General features: G+C 43.5%; 1 protein-coding gene across 2 annotated transcripts in view; it reads left to right on the top strand.

Annotated features, from left to right (window-relative positions):
• MEI1 (meiotic double-stranded break formation protein 1) overlaps positions 1-24,365 on the top strand; it is a 1,359,645-nt gene that overhangs the window by 63,621 nt on the left and 1,271,659 nt on the right. For both annotated transcript variants that reach the window (XM_077277434.1, XM_077277433.1), the window contains exon 3: positions 14,969-15,092. In XM_077277434.1, coding sequence (XP_077133549.1) covers positions 14,969-15,092 — 124 coding nt within the window. The remainder of the gene's footprint in view (positions 1-14,968; positions 15,093-24,365) is intronic.

Genomic DNA, 24,365 nt, shown 5'->3' with positions numbered 1-24,365 from the left:
CACATCTAGATAAGTTCCTTAGGGGGTCTACTTTCCATAATGGTGTCACTTGTGGGGGGTTTCAATGTTTAGGCACATCAAGGGCTCTCCAAACGCAAACTGGCGTCCTATCTCAATTCCAGTCAATTTTGCATTGAAAAGTCAAATGGCGCTCCTTCCCTTCTGAGCTCTGTCATGTGCCCAAACAGTGATTTACCCCCACTATGGGGTATCAGCATACTCAGAACAAATTGTACAACAACTTTTGGTGTCCAATTTCTCCTGTCACCCTTGGTAAAATAAAACAAATTGGAGCTAAAGTAAATTTTTTGTGAAAAAAAGTTAAATGTTCATTTTATTTAAACATTCCCCAAATTCCTGTGAAACACCTGAAGGGTTAATAAACTTCTTAAATGTGGTTTTGAGCACCTTGAGGGGTGCAGTTTTTAGAATGGTATCACACTTGGGTATTTTCGATCATATAGACCCCTCAAAGTGACTTCAAATGTGATGTGGTCCCTAAAAAAAATCGTGTTGTAAAAATGAGAAATTGCTGATCAACTTTTAACCCTTATACCTCCCTAAAAAAAAAATAATGTTGGTTCCAAAATTGTGCTGATGTAAAGTAGACATGTGGGAAATGTTACTTATTAAGTATTTTGTGTGACATAACTCTGTGATTTAAGGGCATAAAAATTCAAAGTTGGAAAATTGCAAAATTTTCTAAATTTTCGCCAAATTTCTTTTTTTCTCTTCGCCACGACAGCACCCACTTGAGAGAGGGGATCCGCCCCTAGGAACAGGAAACCCTATGGAGAGATAAAAGGGGCGGTCCCCCTCGCTCCCACAGTTGGTTTCCTGTTCCTACGGGAGACCCTTGGAGAGAAGAGGATGCCCAGCCTGGATGCCGCTTGCGCAGTTTACCTTTATGGGACGGCAAGGGCTCCAGAAGCTGGAAGCAGCGTCGGGGGTCCTATGGCAGCTTCCCCCCTCTGCTGGCAGGTACCGTGAGGCCGGGTCCGGGGAGTCGCCTGGCTCACGGAGATTCACCCAGCGGACCTGCGGAGACCAAAAACGCTGGGGTAAGTTGATCCTGCGGCGCCATCTCGGATGGTGCGCAGGCAGCGTGGGTCCGGTGTACTGTCCCCCGGAAGCAGTATCGCAAAACTTCCGGGGTGACTCAGGAGAGACGGCGCCTGCGCTGAGGCTGGTGAGAGCGCAGGCGCATACAGCATGGCCGCGACCCGGATGTAGCGGTTACTTCCGGGTGCGGCAGGAAGCAAGATGGCGGCCCCCATTAGAAAAGGACGCCGGCACTGATCCTCCGGCGTCCATCATGGCATCTCCACAGGACCCAGCGATGGCTTCATCTGAAGTCACCGCTATTACACCTGTCAGCCGCACAAGCAGCAGCCACAGATCTTCTGCTAAAAGCAAAAAGTCGGGCCGGTCAGTTCCATCTGTGCCTTCGTCTCCTCCTCATCAGCCGGTATTGTAACAACAACCTCACGGGGTGAGTGTGTGAGTGTGTGTACCCTTTTAGGCTGATTATACTTCCCCTCTTTGTCTATATTCCCTAGGCAAAAAGAACGGGGAAAACAAAACACATACAATGTGCGTTATGCTCTCAGCCGCTCCCCGATAATTATTTAAAGAAGCTGTGCCAACCTTGCATCGAATCCACCTTACGTGAGGAATCTTCAGTAAGGTCGGAAGATATAAGGAGTATGATTAGGGAAGAATTGCGGGCCTTCCGGAGCTCAGAAAAAATTCTTGAGAGTAGAAGAAAATATGATTCCCCTAGGTCCGAACAGTCCTCTGATATTGAAAAAGATTCGGATGATTCCCAAAAGATCATTTCCTCAGATGATGAGAGAGATACATGCTTTCCCACAGACAGTATTGATAATCTAGTAAAATCAGTTTGCAACACCATGGGTATTGAGGACACAAAAACCCCTAAAACCCCACAGGACGTGATGTTTGCAGGCCTGTCAGAGAGGAAAAAACCTTCCTTTCCTGTAATTCCAGCAATAAAAAATGTAATTAAAAAGGAGTGGGAAAGCCAGGGACAAAGAGGATTACCGTCTTCATCAAAAAGACGCTATCCCTTTAACGATGAAGATTTCTCCATATGGTTGAAAGCCCCGAAGGTGGATGCAGCTGTGGCCTCCACCTCTAGGAAATCTTTACTACCCGTGGAAGATTCCGGCTCCTTACAAGACCCGCTGGACCGGAAGGCCGATACCCTCCTAAAAAGAGCATGGGAATCCTGTACTGGAGCCTTCAGGCCGTCTATATCAGCCACATGTACTGCCAGATCCATGTTGGTCTGGTTGAATGATTTAGAAGAAGGATTAAAAAGCGGCCTTTCCCGAGATAGACTAATCTCTTCCTTGCCGTTAATTAGGGGAGCTACAGCCTTTTTAGCGGATTCCTCAGCTGATTCCATACGGCTGGCGGCCAAATCGGCAGGTCTAACTAACGCGGCTCGTCGAGCCTTATGGCTAAAGGGGTGGAAAGGAGATCCCCAAACAAAGTCCAAACTGTGTGGTCTTCCATGCCAGGGTGAGTACCTATTCGGTACTAAGTTAGACGAAATTCTAACTAAAGCGGGTGAGAGGAAGAAGGGGTTCCCCAATAACACTTATCTTCCATCCTACAGGAGAGCGTTCCGAAAGCCCATGTTTAATAGGAGAAAAGACTATAAAAACCAAGACCGCTGGGCTAATAAAGACTTTAAACAGAAAGGAGCATTTTTCGGAAAGCGTCCATTCAAACCTGAGGAAAAACCCCGTTAGGACAGATCTACCCGTTGGTGGTAGGTTGTCTTTCTTTTCGTCACAATGGCTGACAATAACCTCTAACCCGTGGGCAACTAGCCTTATATCTACGGGTTTAAAATTAAAATTTGCCCGAGTCCCTCCGGACTCATTCTTATTGACTTCCTTAAGGTCTCAATCACAACAGGAGGCCTTAGAACAAGAAATAATAAATCTCCTGTCCAAAGGGGTACTAGTGGAAGTCCCTTTTCATCAAAAAGGAAAAGGTTTTTATTCCCCTTTGTTCTTGATTCCGAAACCAGACGGATCGTTTAGAACAATAATTAACCTAAAAAGACTAAACGTATTCTTAGAAAACCAAACCTTTAAAATGGAATCTATACGATCAACTATTAAGCTTCTGTTTCCCCATTGCTTCATGGCAGTGCTTGACCTTAAAGATGCGTATTATCATCTACCAATCTTCATTGAACATCAACAATATCTTCGGGTGGCAGTTATGATGGGAGGTCAAGTAAGGCATTATCAATATACAGCAATGCCCTTCGGTCTATCAATAGCCCCGAGAGTCTTCACAAAATTAATGTCGGAAGTAATGTCATACTTGAGATTAAAAGACACACTTGTGATACCATATTTAGATGACCTCTTGATAGTGGGTAACTCCTTTTCCCAATGCCATCAACGAGTACTTGATACAATTTCCTCCCTGCAAGAGTTGGGGTGGTTAGTAAACTGGGAAAAGTCCAGATTATCCCCCACAACTCGACAAACATTCCTGGGGCTTATTCTAGACTCTACAAGTCAGAGGTGCTTTCTTCCCGACTCTAAACAAATAGCGATTATCAACAAAGTACAATCGGTGATTAATAACCCCCTAATTTCCCTAAGAGAAGGGATGTCCCTTCTTGGTTCTTTTACATCGTGTATTCCGGCTGTCCCATGGGCTCAATACCATAGTAGAAAATTACAGTATAATATTCTGCAAGAGGAAGAGAGATTACAAGGCCAATTAGATAGTCGATTGTCTTTTCCAACAGACGTGTTAAATTCTCTTACCTGGTGGTTAGATCACAGTCATTTTACCAGTGGGGTTCCCTGGGTGGTTAATCCTTCAAGAACAATCTTTACCGATGCCAGTCCTAGTGGTTGGGGAGCACACTTAGGGCCCCTTCAAACTGTGCAATCAAAGTCTGAACGAGCGTTCGATTTGTGACGTTTATCCGTCCTCGTTCCGAGGTTGCAAAGTGTGACATGGCGTTACGATCTGCGACGCAGCCCAGCATCGTACGATGTGAAAGAAAGAGCAGAACTTTCTTTCGTCGTAAATGTCTCGCTGTGGCGGTCGAAATCGTAGTATGTGACGGCGGTCATACGAGCTCGTAATGCGACTACGTGGGTTGGGCTTCCGCATACCTGTCTCCTGATTGGGCGTGACGTTTTAGCACGCCCATGCTGGTAATACGTCACGCTCGGAGTCGTAGGACTATGGCGGTGTGAAGGGTAGCGTACGATTGCGACGCGTGACGTTCACATCGCAACTACGTCAGAAAAAGCGTTAACATCGTAGAGTGTGACCGCTGGCTACGAGCTCGTACTGCGATGTCGAATATGACGCAAATGCGTCGTAATCGTAGCAGAATCGACCAGTGTGAAGGGGCCCTTAGGAGATCAAATAGCTCAAGGTCTGTGGTCTCTTGAAGAATCGAACGATTCTTCTAATAAAAAAGAACTGAAGGCTGTCTATTATGCCATATGTAAATTTCTTCCACAGCTACACGGAAAGCATACAAGAATCCTTTCAGACAACAAGACAGAGCTCATGTGACCTTAATAGCTCCATTTTGGCCCAAGAGGCCATGGTTTTCCTGGCTGAGAGCCATGTCGATCTCAGACCCGTGGATCCTTCCGGAGGATCAGGATCTTCTCTCTCAAGGCCCCTTCAACCACCCTCAAGTGAAGGGTCTACGGTTGACAGCCTGGCATTTGAAAGGCAGCTGCTAAAAAGGAGAGGATTTTCTAACAAAGTAATTGACACTCTGCTACTAAGTAGGAAAAAATCCACCACAACCATTTATGTGAGAGTGTGGAAAAAATTTCTAAACCTCTACCCAACAGCACTATCAGACAAAATTCATATCCCTATGATTCTAGAATTTCTTCAAAAAGGGCGTGATTTAGGTCTGGCAGTCAGTACCCTAAAAGTACATATTTCTGCGCTTGGTGCTTTATATGGTCACGATATTGCAGGTGACAGGTGGGTAGCTAGGTTTATCGCAGCTTGCCAAAGGTCAGAGACAGTCCAAATTCCCCATGTACCACCTTGGGATGTTAATCTGGTCCTCGAAGCTCTAACAGACCACCCCTTTGAGCCACTACATTCAGCTCACATAAAACATGTTTCCTTCAAAACAGCTCTTCTTGTTGCTTTGGTATCAGCTAGAAGAGTAAGCGACATACAGGCATTATCAATAGATCCACCATTTATGTCTATATTTCCAGATAGAATTATCCTAAAAACAGACCCTTCCTACTTGCCCAAAGTATGTACTAAATTCCATAGGTCACAAGAGATTTTTCTCCCCTCCTTCTATGATAACCCTACGAATCAGGAAGAACAAAAATACCACACATTAGATGTGAGAAGAGCCATATTAGCCTATTTAGATAGAACTAGCGCCTGGAGGAAGAGCAGGGCTCTCTTTATTTCCTTCCAGGGCCATAGAAAAGGAGATGGAGTCACGAAGGGTACCTTATCTCGGTGGATTCGGGATGCAATATGTTTGGCCTATTCATCCAAAGGGGAGAAGCCGCCTGAGACTGTAAAAGCACATTCCACTCGGGCGATAGCCTCATCCTGGGCCGAGCGTGCGGAAGTTCCAATAGAACTAATATGTAAGGCCGCAACCTGGGCTTCTCCTACTACATTCTATAATCACTATAGATTGGATTTGTCTTCTTCATCTGACCTGTCCTTTGGTAGATCAGTTCTTAACACTGTAATCCCTCCCAAATGACTATCTCTGAAAGTCTCTCAAGTGGGTGCTGTCGTGGCGAAGAGAAAACACCGGATTACGTACCGGTTATGCTCTTTTATAGAGCCACGACAGCACCCCTTTACTTCCCACCCTATTAAGTTATTTTTATAAAAGCACGATTAAGGGTGTTTTTTGGTTCTTATAGTTAGCCATACTAAGTTAACTAATGATAAATGATGAAATCATATTGCCTACTAATCTGGTGGGCGGTTCCTCGCAATCTCTGTAACCCAACTGTGGGAGCGAGGGGGACCGCCCCTTTTATCTCTCCATAGGGTTTCCTGTTCCTAGGGGCGGATCCCCTCTCTCAAGTGGGTGCTGTCGTGGCTCTATAAAAGAGCATTACCGGTACGTAATCCGGTGTTTTTTCACAAGTAAACGCAGGTAATATCAAAGAAATTTTACCAGTAAAATGAAGTACAATATGTCACGAGAAAACAGTGTCAAAATCACTGGGATCCGTTGAAGCGTTCCAGAGTTATAACCTCATAAAGGGACAGTGGTCAGAATTGTAAAAATTGGCCCGGTCATTAACGTGCAAACCACCCTTGGGGGTAAAGGGGTTAAGGACTATCTACTGGTCACAAAAACATTCTATAAAGTGTTCTGCACTTTAAGAAACAGTCAAGTACAATCTTTCAACAGATACCCACTGCTCATATGTTATACGATCTACCATAGCCTCTTCAAAATGATTTAGTATTCTTTCTTGGAGAGCCATTAGTGGAGGACATTTTTTGCAGATATTTAGGTAACAGCTCGAACTCTTCTTTTGGACACATTATTTGAGACAGACATACTTTCTAATCACTAATGTTGGACTCACCAATCTGAATATCTTTCAGCTTATCTCCTTCAACCATAAGCTTAGTGTTCTGGTGTGCTGTATATACACATATTAAGTGTGCACCACTACCACCAGTCAGGACACAATTCGTAGGTCGCAGGTCAGCAAATTTTGAAAATCCTATTTTGGTAGAAGCTGAATTAAAAAAAAATCATAGGCCTCTTTCAAATTGACAAGAACCAACATCATTTGAACTTGAGTTTTCTTGCTGTTCACTTTCATAGACACACAGTCTTTTCTTGATAGGTATAATTCAGCTCACTTCATCACTATTGTTAAAACCTTTCACTGTATCCACTGTAGATTTATCTAATGATTTGCCTGGCTTAAGATCAGGACAAGTAATTCCTTTTTTTTTTAAATTTTATATGGAAAATATAGGTCTTACACTTTCAGACACCAGGCTGAACAGATCTGAATTTTAGATTTTCAAATTGACACTGTTCATATAGTTATCTTTTGAAGTATAATCCCAACTTGAATTTTGGTACAGATTTGGCTAGGAACATAGGTGATTTTTTGAAAATTGTATATCATGTAGTTTTTTGGGAAATGCTTTTCAAAATTGTGTGTTTGAGTCCGCATGGGTACAATATTAACAACTATACTCTTGTGACATAACAGGTGAAAGCCTGTACAGTTCTGAGTGGAATAGTGTTTTTTCTGTTTCTCCATCTGGCTTGAGATATAAGGAAAAATGTACAACCCCCTGGCAAAAATGATGTAATCACTGGCCTTGGAGGATGTTTATTCAGTTGTTTAATTTTGTAGAAAAAAAATCATGCCATGCGATGCTTGGTTAAAAAAAAGTAACCATTACTGACTACCACATTTTTTGTTCTTGATTTCTTTTAGTGTTTCTTAAAGCCAGAAAGTTGCCATTTGAAATGACTTTATGTCATATGTTTATGTCTGTGATCTGCTTTTTTTCTTCAAAATTAACCCCTTCATGATATTGGGATTTTCCGTTTTTCCATGTTCGTTTTTCGCTCAACTCCTTCCCAGAGCCATAACTTTTTTATTTTTCCATTAATATGTTCATGAGAGGACTTATTACCATGTCGTGTACTAGAAAATGGGAAAAAAATTCCAAGTGCGGTGAAATTACAAACAAAGTGCAATCCCATGCATGTTTTTTGTTTGGCTTTTTTGCTAGGTTCACTAAATGCCAAAACTGACCTGCCAGTATGATTCTCCAGGTCTTTACGAGTTCATAGGCACCAAAAATGTGTAGGTTATTTTTTATCTAAGTGGTGAAAAAAAAATCCAAACTTTGCTGATCTGGGGTCTTTTGAGGGCTTATTTTTTGCGCGCCGAGCTGACGTTTTTAGTGATACCATTTTGGTGCAAATACGTTCTTTTGATCGCCCGTTATTGCATTTTAATGCAATGTCGCGGCAACCCAAAAAAGTAATTCGGGCGTTTCGATTTTTTTTTCTCGCTACACCGTTTAGCGATCAGGTTAATCCTTTTTTATTGATAAATCAGGCGATTCTGAATGCTGCGATACCAAATATGTGTATATTTGATGTTATTTATATTGTTTTATTTTGAATGGGGCGAAAGGGGGGTGATTTAAGCTTTTATTTATTTTTTATTTATTTCAGATTTTTGTAAACATTTTTTTTTACTTTTGCCATGCTTCAATAGCCTCCATGGGAGGCTAGAAGCTGGCATAACTCAATTGACTATGCTACATAGAGGCGAAGCATAGATCACCTTTATGTAGTAGAATTACAGGCTTGCTATGAACGCCGACCACAGGGTGGCGCTCACAGCAAGCGGCATCAACAACCATAGAGGTCTCAAGGAGACCTATGGTTGTTATGGTGATGCATCGCTGACCCCCGATCATGTGACGGGGGTCGGCGATGAGTTCATTTCCAGCCAGATGGCCAGAATCGGTAGTTAAATGCCGCTGTCAGCGTTTGACAGTGGCATTTAACTAGTTAATAGGTGTGGGTGGATCGCGATTCCACTCGCCGCTTTTGCACGCACATGTCAGCTGTTCAAAACAGCTGACATGTCGTGGCTTTGATGTGGGCTCAGCGCCGGAGCCCACATCAAAGTAGGGGATCTGACCTCGGACGTACTATCCAGTCCGAGGTCAGAAAGGGGTTAAACAACTGAATGAACATCCTCCAAGGCCGGTGATTACATAATTTTTGCCAGGGGTTGTAAATAAATGTAACACAGAAATTCAAACTGTTTCACAACTTTGAAAATTAATTTTAAATAATCCCTAAAGTATATAGATTTTTTTTCTTCACATTTTGCATTCTCTAACACACTAGCACCAGAGAACAAAATCTCAAAAGAATTTAAAATTGAGCGCTTACATCGAGCTTTCTCTGTAAATCTCTGAAATACGTGATTGAGACATAACCCCCGGCGGAAAATTCCCTATAGTGAGGCAGATGGAGGCACTGTGGGCGCCATAGGACCTGTGATCCGGTGGTGTCTGTCTTTTTAGGATTGCATTAAGGTCCTGTAGGCCACAGTTTTGTGCACTTCAGAAAAGGACACCGCTGAGCAGAGGCCAGACGGAGTCCAGAGTTACTCTGCTGCCGCATTATAGTGAATGGATCTATCGGGGGTTTCATCTATTACGTCACTCGGAGATTTAGATGGAAACCCCGGTGTAAGGCTACGTTCACATTTGCGTTGTTGGGCGTTGCGTCGGCGACGCATCGGCGACGCAACGCACAACGCATGCAAAACACATGCAAAACGCATTGTTTTGTGATGCATGCGTCCTTTTTTTGCATGATTTTTGACGCACAAAAAATGCAACATGCTGCGTCCTCTGCGCCCTGACGCGTGCGCCAAAAAAGACGCATGCGTCACAAAACGCAAGACAACGCATGTCCATGCGCCCCCATGTTAAATATAGGGGCGCATGACGCATGCGTCGCTATGCATCGCCGAACCTGCGCCCGATGCAAATCAAATGTAAACGTAGCCTTAGTGCTCAGTGTAGAGCGCCGGATAAATGTGATCATAAATATTATGTAAAATGTTCCCAATGAAAGCTTCAACTCAATCCACAAAAATACAAGCCCTCACTCAGATCTGTAATCTGTTAATGGAAATATAGGGGGCTTCCATGTTACTGGTAGCACAAAGGCTCTGGAAAAGCTAAATGACTCCTCACCCCCAAAAGAAATTCAGCAAATTCTTTGCTTCCAAATCCAAATGCCCCCCTCCCTTCTGAATCCCAGTGTGCGTAAACCACATTTAATGCCCACATGTTTGGCATTTCTCTAGTGATGAGAGCCCGCCTAATTTGTTCATGCTTCTGGAGACATGCACCTGTAAATTAGGTGGGCTCTCATCACTAGAGAAATGCCAAACATGTGGGCACTAAATGTGGTTTAGGCACACTGGGATTCAGAAGGGAGGGGGGCATTTGGATTTGCAGTGACGATTTTGACTCCATGGGCGTTCTCCAGAAACAAGCAGCAGTGGATGTTGCTGAGTGAAAATTGCAAACTGCCGTTGTAGTGACCAGTACGCTGTAGTGACCAGTATGTTGCAGTCACCAGTACAATAATTGGGCATATTGTACTGGTGACTGCAACATACTGGTCACTACAGCGTACTGGTCACTATAATGGCAGTTTGCAATTTTCACTCAGCAACATCCACTGCTGCTTGTTTCTGGAAAACGCCCATGGAGTCAAAATCATCACTGCATCTGTAGATAAATTTCCAAAACGGGGTCACTTGAGGGGAGACTCTGTTTTTCTAGCACTTAGGGGCTCTTTATATAGAATCTGCAAACTATTCTAGAAAAACCTGCATTCCAGGAGGCAAATAGAGTTCTGTCCCTCCCAAGTCTCTCCGTATGGCTAAGTAGTACTGCACAGCCACATATGAGGTATTGCCACATTCAATAGAAATTGTGGGACAAATTTTGATGCCATGTTTACTCATTTCCCAGTATGAAAATGTAAAACATGGGGCTAACACACAATCTTGGTGGTAAAAATGTAAATTATTTTATCTTTAGTGCTCAATGGTATAAAAGTCTGTGACCCACCTGTACTGTCAATATAATCACTGCACCCCTAGATGAATTAATTGAGAGGTTTAGTTTGTAAAATGGGGTCACATATTGGGGTTCTGCTGTGTTGGCACCTCAGGGGCTCTGCCAATGTAACATGGCACCCTCAAACAAGTGCAGCAAAATCTGCACTATAATATGGCGTTTCTTCCCTTCTGAGCTTTGCACTGTGCCTCAAAAACAGTTTTCGACGACGTATGGGCTATCGGTGAACTCAGGAGAAATTGCTCAACAAATTTTGGGGTCCATTTTCTCCTGTTACCCTTGTAAAAAGACAAAATTTGGAGCTAAGAAAGATTTTTGCGGAAAATATGTGATTTTTTTATTTTCGCGGCTTAACGTTATAAACTTCTGTGAAGCACCTTTGGGTTCAAGGTGCTCCTTCCCCTCCAAGCCCTGCCGTGCACCCAAACAGTTGTTTTCCTCCACATATTGGGTATCTGCACGCTCAGGAGAAATTGCACAACAAATTGTATGGACCATTTTCTCCTGTTACCCTTATAAAAATGCAAAATTTGGAGCTAAAAAGATTTATCTGGGAAAAATGTGATTTTTTTATTTTCACGTTTTAACGTTATAAACTTCTTTTAAGCACCTGGAGGTTCAAGGTGTTCAATACACATCTACATAAGTTCCCAAAAAGGTCTAGTTTCCAAATTAGTGTGACTTGTGGCAGTTTTCCACTGTTTAGTAACATCAGGGGATGTCCAAATGCGACATGGCATCCACTAATTATTCCAGCAAATTTTACAATCAAAAAGTCAAATGACGCTTCCAAGCTCTGCCGTTTTCCCAAACAGTTGTTTTCCTCTACATATTGGGTATCTGCACACTCAGGAGAAATTGCACAACAAATTGTATGGACCATTTTCTCCTGTTACCCTTATGAAAATGCAAAATTTGGAGGTAAAAAAAGTTTTATCTGGGAAAAATTTGATTTTTTTATTTTTACGGCTTAACATTATAAACTTCTGTGAAGCATCTGAAGGTTCAAGATACTCAATACATATCTAAATAAGTTCCCAAAGGGGTCTTAGTTTCCAAAACGGTGTCACTTGTGGGGGGAGTTTCCACTGTTTAGGCACATCAGGGGCTCTCCAAATGCAACATGGCATCCGCTGATTATTCCAGCAAATTTTACATTCAAAAAGTCAAATGGCGCTCCTTCTCTTCAGAGTCCTGCTGTGTACCCAAAAAGTAGATTTCCCCCACATATGGGGTATCGGCATGCTCAGGGGAAATTTCACAATAAATTGTGTGGTCCATTTTCTACTGTTACCCTTACGAAAGTAAAAAAAAAATAGGTCTAAAGGAAAATGTTTGTGAAAGAAAAGTAAATGTTTATTTTTTCCTTCCACATTCCAAAAATTCCTGTGAAGCATCTGAAGGGTTAATAAACTTCTTGAATGTGAAGTTGAGTATCTTGAGGGGTGCAGTTTTTAGAATGGTGTTACTTTTTGTTATTTTCTGTCATATAGGCCCCTTAAAGTCAATTCAAATCTGAGGTCGTCCCTAAAAAAAATAGTTTTGCAAATTTTGCTGTAAAATGAGAAATTGCTGGTCAACTTCCCTTATAACTTCCTAACAAAATTTATAAAATTTATAAAATTATTAACTATTTTTTGCGATATGACTTTCTGATTTAAGGGCATAAAATGAAAAGTTTGAAAATTGCAAAACTTTCGCCAAATTTCCGTTTTTTTTCACAAATAAACGCAAGTCAATATCAAAGAAATTTTTCCCACTATCATGAAATACAATATGTCATGAGAAAACCCTCTCAGAATCAATGGGAACCAATGAAGCATTCTAGAGTTATGACCTCATTAAGTGACAGTGGTTAGAATTGTAAAAATTGGCCTGGTCAGGAAGGTGAAAACAGGCTTCGGGCGAAGGGGTTAAAGTCTATGGTGCCATTCACATGATTGTGTTTTTTTGCTGACTGAGTGCATAAAATCATGGGGACATGTCTTGGTTTTTATTGGCATCACGGCTCAAACTTACCAATACAAGTCTATGGGTCCATGAAAATCATGAACAATACATGAGTGGCATCAGTGTTTAATCCATGTGCTGTCCATGATTAAAGAAGCACTTCCATCAAAGTTTTTACTCTCTTAATATATTGCACTCATCATATTATATGTCACTGTGCACTTACAATTACTCATTTTACTCTTTACCCTGTTATTTTTTCTGTTTTCCATTAGGTCTATGACATCAAGTGATTAAAAACTGACAGGTTGAATATTCCTAAACTCTTTGTAGAAACAGGAGGTCAATTATCCTTGTGTGAGTCATAAGTCACTGCAGGGCTGCCAAGCAGGGCATTACTACCCTTACTGCTGTATGGGGTCCGGTGAGCTGAAGTTCAGACTGGGTCCGGGCCCCCCCCATTGTGCTTCTGCTCACCGTGCCCCACGATGTATTAAAGTGCTGTGTGTCTCACAACTCGGCGCTAGTAGCTTTCCCAGAGCTCCACGGCTGTCATACCTGAACGTCCGCACAGCTCCAGGTCCGCCGTAAGTATGGCAAAGTTTTTTTTTTTTTTTAATAAAATGAATTAAATGGGTGAGGAGGACCGCAAATGATGAAGGGTGGGGGAAGGAAGACTGTAAATGATAAAGGGAGAGGGGAGGGGGACCACAAGTGACAAAGTGAGGGCGGAAGAGGACTACAAATGATGAAGGGAGGGGTGAGGAGGCCCACAAATGATAAATAGTGGGGGACTACAAATGATGAAAGGAGGGTGGAGGAGGACTGCAAATGATGAAGAGAGAGGGGAGGAGGCCCATAAATGTTAAAAGGAGGGCTACTGCAAATGATGACAGGTGAGGGAGGAGGACTGCAAATAATGAAGGAAGGGGGACTGCAAATGATGAAGGGAGGGGGAAACAGGACCAAAAATGAAGGGAAGGGAATGCAAATGATGAAGGGAAGGGGGCCACAATTGATGAAGGGAGAGAGGATGGGGACTGGAAATAAAGAAGGGAAGGTGACTGCAAATGATGAAGGGAAGGGAGAGGAGGACCACAAATGTTGAAGCGAGAGGGGAGGAGGACCTCAAATGATGAAGGGAAAAGGGAGGAGAGTTGCAAATGATGAAGGGAGGGGGAGGAGGACTGCAAATGATGAAGGGATAGGGACTGCAAATGATGAAGGGAGGGGGGAGGAGGACCGCAAATGATGAAGGGCAGGGGACTGTAAATGAAGAAGGGAGGGGGTGGAGGACCACAAATGATGAAGGGAGAGGTGAGGGAGACCACAAATGATGAAGGAAGGGGGAGTGAAAATGATGACGTGAGCATTGGATGGGCACTACAAATGATGTAGGGAGGGTGACTGCAAAAGATGAAGTGAGTCTGGGACTGCAAATGATGAAGGGAGAGTGGAGGGGGACCGCAAATGATGAATGGAGAGGGGAGGAGAGCAGCAAATAATGAAGGGAGGGAGGCTGCAAATGATGAAGAGTGGGAGGAGGGGGACTGCAAATTATGAAGGGGGGGACTGAAAATGATGAAGTGAGCGGGGTCGGGGACTGCAAATGATGAAGTGAGCCGGTGAGGGGACTGCAAAAGCTGCTGGCAATGTATGTGATATGGTGGTTGATGAAAATGTGTGATTGGTGAGGACGGGGTGCAGAAGTGCATTTTTTCCAAGAGTGGGTAGTGGGATTATGGAAGGTTCAAGGGTTGGAGGTGGAGCTGGGCGGAGGCGGAGCTGGGGTGGAGTCTCACGGGGGCCCAAGAATCACTGCAAAAGTCAATGGTATTGGGGAGGAGCGGAGCAGCTTGGTCAGGAGTTGAAGAGGGGAATGATAAATGCACAAACAAGAGACTTTCTGTTTCTGCATTTTGCAGAGAAAAGAGAAGAATTAGCTGGGTAGAACTGCAAAATGAGCAATTATAAGTACACAGTGCTATATAATATAATGATTGCAATATATTAAGTGGATTAAAACTTTGATGGGAGTGCTTCTTTAATATTTCAATGGCTAGGAAAAGCTTTACAATTTATTTATATATTTTTCATATGTGAAAATCGCTGATGAAACGCTGATGGTAAAAACTGACACATTGACCAAAGACTGATAATACTCAGATCCAAAACACTTAGATAGTTTTTTGTGTATTTGAAAAATCACGAGTATTAGATTGAGGACTAAGGTATAATCATTTGTGTGAAAATTTTGAGTTTTCTACAAGCAAAAGTTAATGTATTTGATGAATATATATATATTTATATTTTAATTAAGGTTGTTCGGAAGAAGCATATGCTGTCTAGTTTTCAGACATTCCTAGATAAAAAATCATCTACAGTTTACTCATTTCTGGGCAGCGATGGAAGAATTTGTGCCCATTTTGTTACTCTGATGCTGGGTAAGTAGTACATATTCATTCATTTTTACTGCAAGAGAAGTATCAATTGCATCAGAACTTTTTAATGGATCTGTCACCAGATTTGAGAACACAAACTGTATATATTGTTCAATAAAACTATTAGACTTAATAAACTACTATATTACCTTATAATATCCATGTCAGAATTGCTGTATAATTCTGATATTAAAGGGAACCTGTCACCCCCCTCAGACGTTTGTAACTAAAAGAGCCACCTTGTGTAGCACAAATGCTGCATTCTGACAAGGTGGCTCTTTTAGTTATGATGCCTGCACATGCTGAAATAATCACTTATAAAATGTGCCCCCTCTCACCCTGAAATCGCCAGGGAAGCGGGTCTTTCCTTTCTAATCAGACGCAGCACAGCCGACACTCCGAGCCTGTGCGCGCCGGGCGCCGCCTCCTCTTGCTGAATTATCGTCCCCGGTGCCTGCGCATTAAGTTTTTTTTCCGGTCGTGCGCAGTTGCGCTGCCCTTTGTACTTACAGCCCAGGCGCCGGGGACGATAACTCAGCAAGACGAGGCGGCGCCCGGCACGCACAGGCTTGGAGTGTCGGCTGTGCTGCGTCTGATTACGGGGTAGCTTTTCAGAAAACGTTGAACCATGAGGTTAAGCACATGGGCCAGGCAAGGTGCGTGTGTGAGCTCACCTTGCCTCAGAGCCGCCACAAGGTTCCGGGCATTGTCACACACGACCATGCCTGGCTGTAGGTTCAGTGGTGTCATTCAAAAATCTGACTGCTCTTTTAGCGCTGTCCACAACTCTTCATCATTGTGCGGTTTGTCATCTAAGCAGATTAGCTTCAGCACAGCCTGTTGCCGCTTTGCTGAGGAAGTGCTGCAGTGCTTCCAGCTTCTGACTGATGTGCTCATTTCAGAGATGGAGGCTGAAGAGGAGGAGGAGGAGGTGTAGGAGCTGTAGACTGTGGGGGCAACCCTGATTGACGTAGGGACCGCAATCCTCGGCGTGGGGAGGTTGTGTTCCATCCCAAAGTCTGACTGGGTCCCGGCTTCCACTTTGTTAACCCAGTGTGCCGTCAGTGAGATCTACCGTTCCTGCCCACAAGCACTTGTCCACGTGTCTGTGGTTAGGTGGACTTTCCCAGTAACAGTATTGTTGAGGGCACGGGTAATGTTGTGGGACACATGCTGGTGTAATGCCGGCACGACACACAGGGAGAAATAGTGGCGACTGGGAACCGAGTACCTTGTGACGGCTGCCGCCATCAGGTTGCAGAAAGCCGCGATCAGGTTGCGGAAAGCTTCCGTCTCAACAAGCCTAAAAGGCAACATTTCGAGGGCAAGCCGATGAGAAATGTTCGAATTTAGTACTGTGGCCTGTGTGGCGTTGGCTGGGTATTTCCTCTTGAAGGAAAGGCTGTGCTGGGACAAGGATGTGGACGGGCTTGATGATGGTGCTGGTTGACTGTGGGCAACAACAGATGCAAGGCACGAGACATCTTCACATGCATGGTGAACTGGGGATTGGCTTCTACGCAAACAGTGGAAGAAGCAGAGGTGTCACCTGCAGACAGTGTTCCTGGAGCCTGGGGTTCAGCCCACAAAGTCGGGTGCTTTGCTGCCATGTGCCTGATCATGCTGGTAGTGGTCAGGCTGGTAGGTTTGCTACCCCTGCTGATGCGGACATGGCAGGTGCTGCAAATGGCCTGTTTGGGGTTATCGGCAGGGTCTTTAAAAAATAACCAGACTCAGGAAGATCTAACAGTTGGAATGGAAACTTCCGTCATGTTGGTGTTACAGGGAACGGATGCATGCCTTCTGTCTGCGGTGACCACACTGCTTCTTCCTGCCTGTTGGGGTGATATGCCTCCTTCCCCATGTGTGCTGCTGTCCTCGCTCTGCATATCCTCCTGCCAGGTTGGGTCAGTTACTATGTCATCCACCATCTCATCTTCCACATCTGCACCCTGCTCCTCCTCCTGACTTTCTGGCAATTGTGTCTCATCACCGTCCACCTCTTGTAACACTTTCCCACCATTGCTTTCGTGTGACCGTGGCTGTTCAAATCTTTGGGCATCACTACATGCGACCTCATCTGGCCCCACTTCAAGTTGACCTGCCAAGTGTCCGGAATCTTTAAAGGGAAAACTGAACAGCTCTTCGGAGTGTCCAAGTGTGTGATCAGTTGTCTCAGGGCACTCGGCATGGTGGGAGGAAGGAGAACCAGGGTGAATAATATGTGGTCCACACTCATGGCTACTCAGACTTGACCGTGTGGAAGACGTAGTGATGGCGGTTTCTAAGTGACTGGAGGCATTATCCGCTATCCAACCAACAACCGTTTCACACTGCTCTGGATTTAATAGTGGTGTGCTGCGGTCCCATAGAAACTGGGACAGGAAGGTCGAGTGAGAAGATGTGGGTCTTTGTTTTGGCCCACTTTCAGCTTGGCCACGGCCTCGTCCTCTGCATGCACCATCAGCATCACGTCCACTTCCCCGTTCCTTGCCCATTTTAAATGGACTACTGAAATATTGTAAAAGTTTAATAAAAATGGATTAATTTGGAGAAAACTTATGTGATCAGTATGGCTGAAAAGCAAGTATTTGAAGACCACAGATACACCAGGCATCTGACGGAGATAAAAGACCGTTTAAATGTGTGTGCTTAAAAAAAAAATATTAACCACTAGATAAGGAGTAGACCAAGGCTAGCAGACAAAACAATGCAAGGTATGCTTGCTAAGTGAGGATTTTGTCACCACAGATACACCAGGCATCTGACGGCGATAACAGACCTTTTAAATGTGTGTTTTTTTTTAATTATAACCACTAAATAAGAAGTAGACCAAGCAGACAAAACAAAGCAAGGGATGACTGCTAAGCAAGAATTTAGACATCACAGATACACCAGGCGTCTGATGGATATAACAGACTGTTTAAATGTGTGGGTTCTTTAAAAAAAAAAAAAAAAAAAAACCTTTAACCCCCAAAGGTTTTTTGCATGTTAACCCCTTCACCCCCAAGGGTGGTTTGCACGTTAATGACCGGGCCAATTTTTACAATTCTGACCACTGTCCCTTTATGAGGCTATAACTCTGGAACGCTTTGACGGATCTTGGCGATTCTGACATTGTTTTCTCGTGACATATTGTACTTCATGTTAAAGGTAAAATTTATTCGATATAACTTGCGTTTATTTGTGAAAAAAATGGAAATTTGGCGAAAATTTAGAAAATTTTGCAATTTTCCAACTTTGAATTTTTGTGCCCTTAAATCACAGACATATGTCACGCAAAATACTTAATAAGTAACATTTCCCACATGTCTACTTTACATCAGTACAATTTTGGAACCAAAATTTTTTTTTGTGACGGAGTTATAAGGGTTAAAAGTTGACCAGCAATTTCTCATTTTTACAACACCATTTTTTTTTAGGGACCACATCTCATTTGAAGTCATTTTGAGGGGTCTATATGATAGAAAATACTCAAGTGTGACACCATTCTAAAAACTGCACCCCTCAAGGTGCTCAAAACCACATTCAAGAAGTTTATTAACCCTTCAGGTGTTTCACAGGAATTTTTGGAATGTTTAAATAAAAATGAACATTTAACTTTTTTTCACACAAAATTTATTTCAGCTCCAATTTGTTTTATTTTACCAAGGGTAACAGGAGAAAATGGACCCCCAAAGTTGTTGTACAATTTGTCCTGAGTACGATGATACCCCATATGTGGGTGTAAACCGTTGTTTAGGCGCATGGCAGAGCTTGGAAGGGAAGGAGCGCCATTTGACTTTTCAATGCAAAATTGACTGGAATTGAGATGGGACGCCATGTTGCGTTTGGAGAGCCCCTGATGTGCCTAAACATTGAAACTCCCTACAAGTGACACCATTTTGGAAAGTAGACCCCCTAAGGAACTTATCTAGATGTGTGGTGAGCACTTTGACCCACCAAGTGCTTCACAGAAGTTTATAATGCAGAGCCGTAAAAATAAAAAATCATATTTTTTCACAAAAATGATCTTTTCGCCCCCAATTTTTTATTTTCCCAAGGGTAAGAGAAGAAATTGGACGCCAAAAAATGTTGTGCAATTTGTCCTGAGTACGCTGATACCCCATATGTGGGTGTAAACCATTGTTTGGGCGCATGGCAGAGCTTGGAAGGGAAGGAGCGCCATTTGACTTTTCAATGCAAAATTGACTGGAATTGAGATGGGACGCCATGTTGCGTTTGGAGAGCCCCTGATGTGCCTAAACATTGAAACTCCCTACAAGTGACACCATTTTGGAAAGTAGACCCCCTAAGGAACTTATCTAGATGTGTGGTGAGCACTTTGACCCACCAAGTGCTTCACAGAAGTTTATAATGCAGAGCCGTAAAAATAAAAAATCATATTTTTTCACAAAAATGATCTTTTCGCCCCCAATTTTTTATTTTCCCAAGGGTAAGAGAAGAAATTGGACCCCAAAAAATGTTGTGCAATTTGTCCTGAGTACGCTGATACCCCATATGTGGGTGTAAACCATTGTTTGGGCGCATGGCAGAGCTTGGAAGGGAAGGAGCGCCATTTGACTTTTCAATGCAAAATTGACTGGAATTGAGATGGGACGCCATGTTGCGTTTGGAGAGCCCCTGATGTGCCTAAACATTGAAACTCCCTACAAGTGACACCATTTTGGAAAGTAGACCCCCTAAGGAACTTATCTAGATGTGTGGTGAGCACTTTGACCCACCAAGTGCTTCACAGAAGTTTATAATGCAGAGCCGTAAAAATAAAAAATCATATTTTTTTCACAAAAATGATCTTTTTGCCCCCAATTTTTTATTTTCCCAAGGGTAAGAGAAGAAATTGGACCCCAAAAAATGTTGTGCAATTTGTCCTGAGTACGCTGATACCCCATATGTGGGTGTAAACCATTGTTTGGGCGCATGGCAGAGCTTGGAAGGGAAGGAGCGCCATTTGACTTTTCAATGCAAAATTGACTGGAATTGAGATGGGACGCCATGTTGCGTTTGGAGAGCCCCTGATGTGCCTAAACATTGAAACTCCCTACAAGTGACACCATTTTGGAAAGTAGACCCCCTAAGGAACTTATCTAGATGTGTTTTGAGAGCTTTGAACCCCCAAGTGTTTCACTACAGATTATAACGCAGAGCCGTGAAAATAATTTTTTTTTTTTTCTCAAAAATGATTTTTTAGCCCCCAGCTTTGTATTTTTACAAGGGTAACAGAATAAATTGGACCCCAAAATTTGTTTTCCAATTTGTCCTGAGTACGCTGATACCCCATATGTGGGGGGGAACCACTGTTTGGGCGCATGACAGAGCTCGGAAGGGAAGGAGCGCCATTTGGAATGCAGACTTAAATGGATTGGTCAGCAGCCGTCACGTTGCATTTGCAGAGCCCCTGATGTACCCAAACAGTACAAACCCCCCACAAGTGACCCCATATTGGAAACTAGACCTCCCAAGGAACTTATCTAGATGTGTTGTGAGAACTTTGAACCCCCAAGTGTTTCACTACAGTTTATAATGCAGAGCCGTGAAAATAAAACATCTTTTTTTTCCCACAAAAATGATTTTTAGCCCCCCAAATTTTTATTTTCCTAAGGATAACAAGAGAACTTGGACCCCAGAAGTTGTTGTTCAATTTGTCCCGAGTACGCTGATAACACATATGTTGGGGTAAACCCCTTTTTGGGCGCACGGGAGAGCTCGGAAGGGAAGGAGCACTGTTTTACTTTTTCAACGCAGAATTGGCTGGAATTGAGATTGGACGCCATGTCGCGCTTGGAGAGCCCCTGATGTGCCTGGACAGTGGAAACCCCCCAATTCTACCTGAAACCCTAACCCAAACACACCCCTAACCCTAATCCCAACGGTAACCCTAACCACACCCCTAGCCCTGACACACCCATAATTCTAATCCCAACCCTAATCCAAACGTAAATGTAATCCAAACCCTAACCCTAACTTTAGCCCCAACCCTAACTTTACCTCCAACCCTAGCCCTAACCCTAACCCTACCCCTAACCCTAACCCTAAACGTGACTGAAATACGTGGCACTGAAATACGTGGCACTGAAATACGTGGCACTGAAATACGTGGCACTGAAATACGTGGCACTGAAATACGTGATACGTGGCACTTAAATACGTGGCACTGAAATACGTGGCACTGAAATACGTGGCACTGAAATACGTGGCACTGAAATACGTGGCACTGAAATACGTGGCACTTAAATAAGTGGCACTGAAATATGTGATATGTGGCACTTAAATACGTGGCACTGAAATACGTGGCACTGAAATACGTGGCACTGAAATACGTGGCACTGAAATACGTGGCACTGAAATATGTGATACGTGGCACTTAAATACGTGGCACTGAAACACGTGGCACTGAAATACGTGATACGTGGCACTGAAATACGTGGCACTGAAATACGTGGCACTGAAATACGTGCAACTGAAATACGTGGTACTAAAATATGTGGCACTGAAATACGTGATACGTGGCACTGAAATACGTGGCACTGAAACACGTGCCACTGAAATACGTGATACGTGGCACTGAAATACATGGCACTGAAATACGTGGCACTGAAATACGTGGCACTGAAATACGTGGCACTGAAATACGTGGCACTATGACTGTCAGAAAATGTTCATTAAACGGTTAGGGGTGAGGTTAGGGGTAGAGTTAGGGTTAGGGTTTGGATCCCTTTATCACCTTGATGGTGGTGGGTGGCTTTTCAGTGTGTTTTCTGTTTTTTTCGATAAAAATGCATGCGTTTTTAACGCAAACAAACGCATGTGCTTAAAAACGCAAGAAAATACTGCAGGTTGTATTTCTGAAAATGAACGCATGCAGAAAAAAACCGCATGCGTTTGAAAACGCGACCAAACGCGTACAAAAAAACCGCATGCGTTTTCAATGTTAAATATAGGGAAAAAACGCATGCGTTTTTTTGTGCAAAAAACGCTGCAGACAAAAACGGAAGTGTGAAACCAGCGACGCTTTTTATAGCAAAAAAGTTTTTGCGTCTCCACATTTTGAGACCTATAATTTTTCCACATTTGCTCCACAGAGTCATGTGAGGTCTTGTTTTTTGCGGGACGAGTTGACGTTTTTATTGGTAACATTTTCGGACACGTGACCGTTTTTGATCGCTTTTTATTCCGATTTTTGTGAGGCAGAATGACCAAAAACCTGCTATTCATGAATTTCTTTTGGGAGAGGCGTTTATACCGTTCCGGGTTTGGTAAAATTGATAAAGCAGTTTTATTCGTCGGGTCAGTACGATTACAGCGATATCTCATTTATATCATTTTTTTTATGTTTTGGCGCTTTTATACGATAAAAACTATTTTATAGAAAAAATAATTATTTTGGTATCGCTTTATTCTCAGGACTATAACTTTTTTATTTTTTTGCTGATGATGCTGTATGGCGGCTTGTTTTTTGCGGGACAAGATGACGTTTTCAGCGGTACCATGGATATTTATATCAGTCTTTTTGATCGCGTGTTATTCCACTTTTTGTTCGGCGGTATGGTAATAAAGCATTGTTTTTTGCCTCGTTTTTTTTTTTTTTTTCTTACGGTGTTTACTGAAGGGGTTAACTAGTGTGGCAGTTTTATAGGTTGGGTCGTTACGGACGTGGCGATACTAAATATGTGTACTTTTATAGTTTTTTTTTTTTTATTTAGATAAAGAAATGTATTTATGGGAATAATATTTTTTTTTTTTTTTCATTATTTTGGAATATTTTTTTTTATTTTTTTTTACACATTTGGAAATTTTTTTTTTTACTTTTTTACTTTGCCCCAGGGGGGGACAATACAGATCGGTGATCTGTCAGTTTGCATAGCACTCTGACAGATCACCGATCTGCGAGAAGTGCAGGCTGCTTCACAGTGCCTGCTCTGAGCAGGCGTCTGTGAAGCCACCTCCCTCCCTGCAGGACCCGGATCCGCGGCCATCTTGGATCCGGGTCTGGAGCAGGCAGGGAGGGAGGTAAGACCCTCGCAGCAACGCGATCACATCGCGTTGCTGCGGGGGGCTCAGGGAAGCCCGCAGGGAGCCCTCTCCCTGCGCGATGCTTCCCTGCATCGCCGGCACATCGCGATCATGTTTGATCGCGGTGTGCCGGGGGTTAATGTGCCGGGGGCGGTCCGTGACCGCTCCTGGCACATAGTGCCGGATGTCAGCTGCGATATGCAGCCGACACCCGGCCGCGATCGGCCGCGCTCCCCCCGTGAGCGCGGCCGATCGGCTATGACGTACTATCCCGTCGGCGGTCATACGGGCCCACCCCACCTCGACGGGATAGTACGTCAAATGTCGGGAAGGGGTTAATGACCGGCCCAATTTTTACAATTCTGACCACTGTCCCTTTATGAGGTTATAACTCTGGAACGCTTCAACGGATCCTGATGATTCTGACATTGTTTTCTCGTGATATATTTTACTTCATGATAGTGGTAAAACTTATTTGATATTACTTGCGTTTATTTGTGAAAAAAACGGAAATTTGGCGAAAATTTTGAAAATTTTGCAATTTTTCAACTTTGAATTTTTTTGCCCTTAAATCACAGAGATATGTCACACAAAATACTAAATAAGTAACACTTCATGTCTACTTTACATCAGCACAATTTTGGAACCAAAATTTTTTTGTTAGGGAGTTATAAGGGTTAAAAGTTGACCAGCAATTTCACATTTTTACAACACCATTTTTTTTTAGGTCCAAAAAAGAGGAGAATGTCCAGCTTCACCGAATCCGTAAAAAAGAGTTTTATTTATTCACAAACTTTAACCCCTTAACGACCGCCGATATGCCTTTTAACGGCGGCAGTTAAGGGTACTTAAACCACAGCGCCATTAATTAACGGCGCTGTGGAAAAAGTGAATAGCGCCCCCCCAGAGTCGGATTTTCTCTGGGGTCTCGGTTACTGGGGATAGCCGAGACCCCAGAGAACATGATTCGGGGTTTTTTTTACCCACCCTGGGTTGCGATCGCCGGTAATTAACCGTTTACCGGCGGTTGCAAAAAAACCCGCGATTTCCCATTTAATTTCTTTGTCCTCCGATGTGATCGCACATCAGAGGACAGAGAAATGGGGTCCCCGATCGCCCCCCGATACTCACCTGTCTCCCCCGGTGCTCCTCGTGGCTCCCGATGGGCGCTGCCATCTTCTTCTGGCCAAAAAATGGCGGGCGCATGCGCAGTGCGCCCGCCGGCCGGCACTTGGAAGATCTTTGGGGTCTCGGCTGCCGGGG

Source organism: Ranitomeya variabilis, chromosome 8 (genome assembly GCF_051348905.1).
Source record: "Ranitomeya variabilis isolate aRanVar5 chromosome 8, aRanVar5.hap1, whole genome shotgun sequence".
NCBI lineage: Eukaryota > Metazoa > Chordata > Amphibia > Anura > Dendrobatidae > Ranitomeya > Ranitomeya variabilis.
The sequence above is the reverse complement of the archived record's forward strand: the minus strand, read 5'-3'. Positions and strand labels throughout refer to the sequence as shown.